The sequence below is a fragment of the Ruditapes philippinarum genome, unplaced genomic scaffold (genome assembly GCF_026571515.1).
Source record: "Ruditapes philippinarum isolate M1 unplaced genomic scaffold, ASM2657151v2 ctg2754_1_1_1_1, whole genome shotgun sequence".
NCBI lineage: Eukaryota > Metazoa > Mollusca > Bivalvia > Venerida > Veneridae > Ruditapes > Ruditapes philippinarum.
The window spans coordinates 1-6918 of NW_026865902.1; the positions used below are offsets into that span (position 1 = coordinate 1).

The window sequence follows — 6918 nt, forward strand, 5'->3', positions numbered from 1 at the left end:
AGAAGGCTTATAATTAAACGTTTACTTTAACAAATCTATATAATTAAAATGAAAATCTCGCAATAGGCGAAAGGGAAATCGTTTTTTGTGTGTGTGTGTGAATAAAAAGTAATCTTTATCTAATATATAGGGTGGGGAAAAGCATGGCCTGACCGTTTTTGGTGTTAAAAAAGAAAAAAACAAAAATATTTTCGTTCTCAGACGGTATATTCCTGTATCCTAATGATAACTAGTACATACTGTTATATTTGAAAATTGCATATAATGGAGTTGACGAGTTTGAGTGTTGTTAATTCACAGATGTAATATTTTGCGTATGATCTTTGCTCTGAACGTTGATCCACATTTTACAGTGCCGTGTATTGCTGTAAATTTTGAAACCTGTTTCCGTTACCCATGCCGTCCATCATCTATCAATTTTATTCTACTCAATTTAACATTAAAACGAGTATTCCCTGTAGATTTACGTAATTTTATACAGTAAACTCTGCGTATAATGATATTCTTAGGGACCGCCGAAATTTATATCGATATATTCTGATATTGTTAAATCCACGAGGCAACCAATTTGAGTGACAGGTCCGCGTGAACAGCATCGTTATAAGCGGTATATCATTATAGGTAGAGTTTGACTTTGACTCAGATAGAATTAAATAACATAGCAATGGAATCCCTAAAGAAGTCCTTCAACGGCAAAAGTGATAATATTGCAGAATATAACCTGTTCATGGACGGAAGTGGTCCATGCTACCGTCCAAGCTCAATTGCTCTGGTTTAAGCAGTCACAATCATCTATACATGGCAATGATTTTCTCTGTGAAATTATCAAAATATCATTTTCACAGATAAATTAGTTATTCATTCAAAATTATAAAATAAATAGTATTCAGTCGATATAATGTGTTGTTTTTCTCAGATCACGTGTATCTTTCCGCGTTGCATTGTAATTGTTGTGACAAACATGATGTGATCAGAAGAGAAGCCACAGTCTTTGGTTATTCTTTTTAAGTTCATTTTGGTATAAGCCAAAGAGTAACAAATGATGCCAGTTTTTTGATAGTAGTAAAATATACTCGTGAGTAAATGCGTCCTGTTAAGTTGAATAGTAGAAAAAATGTATTTGGGAGTAAAGGTGTTCAGCTTTGTTGGATACAATAATAGAAAACAACAGAAAAAAATACTCGGGAATTAATGGCACCAGCTATGTGTTTTGTTTCTTTAGGTTTTACGTCACACCGACACAGTATAAATCATATGGCGACTTTCCAGCGAAAACCTCACCAGCTAAGTTGGATACTTCAAAAATATACTCGGGAGTAAATTATACCAGCTATGCTGTATACTACAAAAATCTAATCGGGAGTAAATGATACCAGTTATGTTTGATACAATAAAAATCTTATCAGAAGTAAATGACCTACAGAAGTAAATGACAGCTATGTTGGATACTACAAAAATCTACTTGGGAGTAAATTATACCAGCTATGTTTTAGCTACAAAAATCTAATCGGGAGTAAATGATACCAGCTATGTTGGATACAATAAAAATCTAATCGGGAGTAAATGATACCAGCTATGTTGGATACTACAAAAATCTACTTGGGAGTAAATTATACCAGCTATGTTGTATACTACAAAAATCTAATCGGGAGTAAATGGTATCAGCTATGTTGGATACAATAAAAATCTAATCGGGAGTAAATGGTATCAGCTATGTTGGATCTACAAAAATCTACTTGGGAGTAAATGATACCAGCTATGTTGTATACTACAAAAATCTAATCGGGAGTAAATGATACCAGCTATGTTGGATACAATAAAAATCTAATCGGGAGTAAATGGTATCAGCTATGTTGGAGCTACAAAAATCTATTCGGGAGTAAATGATACCAGCATGTTGGATACTACAAAAATCTACTTGGGAGTAAATTATACCAGCTATGTTGTATACTACAAAAATCTAATCGGGAGTAAATGATACCAGCTTTGTTGGATACAATAAAAATCTAATCGGGAGTAAATGATACCAGCTATGTTGGATACAATTAAAATATAATCTGGAGTAAATGATACCAGCTATGTTGGATACAATAAAAAAAACTACTCGGTAGTAAATGACATCAGCTATGTTGGATTCTACAAAAATCTACTCAGAAGTAAATGATACCAGCTATGTTGGATACAATTAAAATATAATCTGGAGTAAATGATACCAGCTATGTTGGATACAATAAAAAAACTACTCGGTAGTAAATGACATCAGCTATGTTGGATTCTACAAAAATCTACTCAGAAGTAAATGATACCAGCTATGTTGTATACTACAAAAATCTACTTTGGAGTATATGATACCAGCTATGTCTGATACTACGAAGTAAATGATACCAGCTATGTTGGATACTATAAAGATCTACTCGGGGGTAAATGAAACCAGCTCTGTTTGATACTATAAAAATGTTCTCGGTAGTAAATAAATCCAGCCTTGTTGGAAAGTAGAAAATGTACTCGGAAGTAAATGAAAAAGAGCTATGTTGAAAAGCAGAAAAAAATTAACAAGGGAGTGAATGAGTCCGGTTACGCTAGATAAAAGGAAAATGTGCTTAGGAGTAAATGTTACCAGTAATGTTCGATCGTTGAAAAATGTACTCGGAAGTTAAACGTTACAGCCATGTTTGATAGAAGAAAAATTTACTCAACAATTAATGAACCAAACTGTGTTAGAAAGTTAGTTATGGAAGCGTTTTATCATTGAAAACATTATAAAATAATTTTAAATAAGTACATACGTAAATCTAGCAGATTGACCTGTTCTCAATGAAACCCATGTTCCTTCTGTCTCCTCATCAGAGTATCCAATCCACGTGTTCGAACCGATCTGTAACTTTTCAGCGACAAAAGAATTTTCTGTTTGACTTGTAAAGTCTGCCAAAGATGCCCCGACAGATTCACAATTAGCACGTGCTTCATAGAAATTCTTCTTCTCATTTACAAGCAAATAACAATATGCTGAGAAACGTATCCAACCCATTGGACAAATAAAAGTTGTCGTTTTAGGTGTCGTTGTTTGTACATGTGTCGTTGTTGGTGTTGTAGAATATAAAGTACTGTTTATTTTAGCCAAGATGTCCTTTAATGTTTCTATTTCTTTCTGCTGTGTTTCTATCCTCTTGAGATTCAAATTCATTTGATCTTCCATTTGTTCATTTTTCTTGACAATAGCGTCATTCATATCCTTGAGTCTTGAATAGTTTTTTGTCACCTGATCATTTTGTAAATGTATCTGATTTGAAAGATCTGAACACTGCCTCTTTAACAAATCGGTATTCTCACTTAACTGATTGGTAAGTTTTCCAACTTGATCCCTGGTCCATTTTTTCTCGCTTTCGATTCCAAGCGACACCAACATTTGACTTTGTGTCTGCATTTCAATGATATCTTTTTTATACATATTTGTTCCATCTCCTTTTTCTTCCCCATTCATGCTTTGAGGACACTTCTGATCCTTTAGATGATGCACAGAATCATTTAGCTCCTCGTAATTTTGTTGCAACGTTGTAAACATTTCATTTGCCTGTTCGTTATCGTTATTCATACGAAATTCTACCAAGCCAATTCGTTTTTCGAGCACGGTTAATTTTCTCCTCACATTAGCATCTACGGCCGCCGATGCTGTCAATACCAGCACAAACATGATGTTTAAGACAAATTTTCATCATTATATTAGTCCTTTCGAATGAAATGTATATTAAAACGAACAAGATCAACTCTTATGGTTTTACATGCGACACTATATACTTGATTTAACAAAATAGTTGGGGTTTTTTTGGAGACAAAAAGACTTAAGTGTAATGAAAACATATTTCCGCTACTTTACATACCACTTGAATGCCAGTTATTTTTTTCTTCTGTGAATAACGCCCTCCGTCGTTGATATTACTGTCATTTATTTACAAATGCTGCGATATTTTTACTTTGTCGGCGTTTCGAACTGACAAAATGATCAATTTAAATAGTGTTTAATTTCATTTTATCCATGAAATATTAAGAGTATATATTGTCGTTTTTGTGAAATATGGAATATATTTTCACGAAACATTATAAAATGCCACGCAATTGCAATTGTTCAGCTCGCAGTAATATATATGTAAAAATTGTGAAATATAAATATTAAAAAAAATAATATATTTAAATTACTACATCAACAGCTAAAATGAACAAAAAAGAATAATAAAAATATATAGAATCCGAGTAAAAACAGGACACTTGATAGAAAAAAGTGATTGAAAATGATAATCATGTGACAACAATTAAAACAGAACAAAACATGGAAAAAATCTTAACAAGGAATTGCACATGAGCTAATACACATGGAAATGTGATAGAAGGTTGTGTAACTCTTCCAGCACGGCATGTAATTTAAATACACCACATTACTCTCCCTTTAAGTGAATTACTTTTTCAAGAAATGTTTCAAAATTTGAAAAAAAAACAACAATAGAAATGTGTCATTTTGATTATCCTAATAAAAAACACTAGACGATCAAGTGTTGATAAAGTTCTAATTGATAAAGTTATAACATTTATATGATGAATGATAAAATTTCATTCTAGAACACTATATATTATCTACTATATAAATAAAGGGGTTTATCGGATCATGTATCTCATACTTGCAAACAGCATCCATGTATACAATTCGTTTGTTGTGTATACTAAATTCTACCGCAGTAATTATTAAATGTATTACAGACTTTCCAATATAGACAAAATCACTTACAGAAAAATTGTCATCGTCGCCAACAATCATTATTATCATCATAATTGTCTTCAATTATTTATTCTTATCATGAATTATTATCATTATTAGCATCATAATTTCTTAATAATTATTATTATAACTATTGAAACTATTATTATTATTATTGTTATTATTATTATTCCGTTCTTATTATTATTCTGTTTTCATTATTATTCCGTTTTGTTTTCATGATTATAACAGTTATTTGATGCTGATGATGTTGTTGAAATTATGTATTGTTTTATTATTATTATTATTAATATTATAATTATTTTATCATAATCGTCGTCGTCGTCGTCATCGTCATAGTTATTATTATCATAATTATTATTAACATCATCATCATCATCATCATCATTTCGTTTTTGTTTCCATTTTCTTTCAGTATTTTATAGTAATCGTGAACTATTATCATTTGATGTTGATGATGTTGTTTTTGAAATTACTGTATTATTATTATCTTTTTTTTATTATTATCATCATTATGAACATTTTTTATATCATTTCATTATAATTATTATTATCATTATCATCATTATCAATTATCATCAGCAACATCATCATCATAATCATCATCATCATCATCATTATCATCATCATCATCATCATCATTATTATTATCATTTCGTTTCCATTCCTATCAGTATTTTATAACAAACATTAATGTTATTATTATCATTTTGTTTTCATTGTTAGCAATATTTTATAATAATCATTATCATGAATTATTATCGATTTTCTTACTATTACCACCATAATTTAATATGTCAATTATCAATTACCAATATTTGACATTGTTGTTGTTGTTCTGGCTGCATTCATTCTATTAATGTCGTCTCATTATCATTTTCATTAAGATCTTATTATTTCATTATCATCATTTTTTTATTTTTCAGTGCTATTAATATTATCATTGCTTATTGTTTCAATTATTTCATTACTATTATTTCATTATTATTATTATTATTATTATTATTATTATTATTATTATCATTATAAATATCTTATCATTCTAGTTTTGTTGTTATAATTGTTGTTATTTATTTTTGTTGTTGTTGTTGTTGTTGAAATCGTTTTTATCATTATTATCATATGAATATTATTTTCTTATCATAATTGTTTTTGCAGATGTTTGGCAATCATCATCATTATTTATTTTTAATTTCATTTGTATTTTTGTATGTTATGGTTACATTTATTACGTACATTTGCCGATCTATAAAATTGACCCCCATGCCATTTAATTCTGTGGTTAATCTTAGAACAGAACAGAGCTGACGATACAATCTTTAGAATACAATTATCAACTAAAACGACTTTTAAATTGTTGTAATTACAAACAAGTTTTAACTATCACTATTCACTAGATGTGAAACGCGCATGGTTTACCTTTGTCGGTATATTTGTGGCGACGGCGTTTTGAAAATGGACAATTTTTTCTGGTTGCCATGGTTAGACTTTTTAGAGTTTTTACTTGTTTTATATGATGTATATAGCAGACCAAAAATGTAAAAATAACTTGTGTTGCAATGTTTGACGCTAAAATTTTCTTTAATCGGACTACAGCCAGTGTATGCTTTTATGTTCAGTTTTATGCTTTTATGTTCAGTTTTATGCTTTTCTGTTCAGTTTAATGCTTTTATGTTCAGTTTTAAGCTTTTATGTTTAGTTTTATGCTTTTCTGTTCAGTTTAATGCTTTATGTTCAGTTTTCTGTTCAGTTTAATGCTTTTATTTCAGTTTTATGCTTTTATGTTTAGTTTTATGCTTTTCTGTTCAGTTTAATGCTTTTATGTTCAGTTTTATGTTCAGTTTTATGCTTTTATGTTCAGTTTTATGTTTTTCTGTTCAGTTTAATGCTTTTATTTCAGTTTTATGCTTTTATGTTTAGTTTTATGCTTTTCTGTTCAGTTTAATGCTTTTATGTTCAGTTTTATGTTCAGTTTTATGCTTTTCTGTTCAATTTAATGCTTTTCTGTTCAGTTTAATGCTGTTATGTTCAGTTTAATGCTTTTCTGTTCAGTCATGTAAACTCTGGTCCAAATCGAAATAACTTGGTATTTCCAAAAAGCAATTTCACGAGGATTAACAAATGATATAAGCTATGTTACACATAATTAA

The 6918-nt window shown here is 29.8% G+C and overlaps 1 protein-coding gene across 1 annotated transcript; it reads right to left on the reverse strand.

The window, feature by feature from the left end:
• Nucleotides 1-2560: 2560 nt before the first annotated feature.
• On the reverse strand, nucleotides 2561-3811 carry LOC132730699 (C-type lectin domain family 4 member F-like). The gene has a single exon (XM_060716676.1). The coding sequence runs from the start codon at nucleotides 3689-3691 to the stop codon at nucleotides 2771-2773; it is 921 nt and encodes a 306-aa protein (XP_060572659.1). The 5' UTR covers nucleotides 3692-3811; the 3' UTR covers nucleotides 2561-2770.
• Nucleotides 3812-6918: the final 3107 nt, after the last annotated feature.

Excerpts from the sequence above, each read along its gene's own strand:
- LOC132730699 (XM_060716676.1), bottom strand. The coding sequence starts at position 3,691 with ATGTTTGTGCTGGTATTGACAGCATCGGCGGCCGTAGATGCTAATGTG.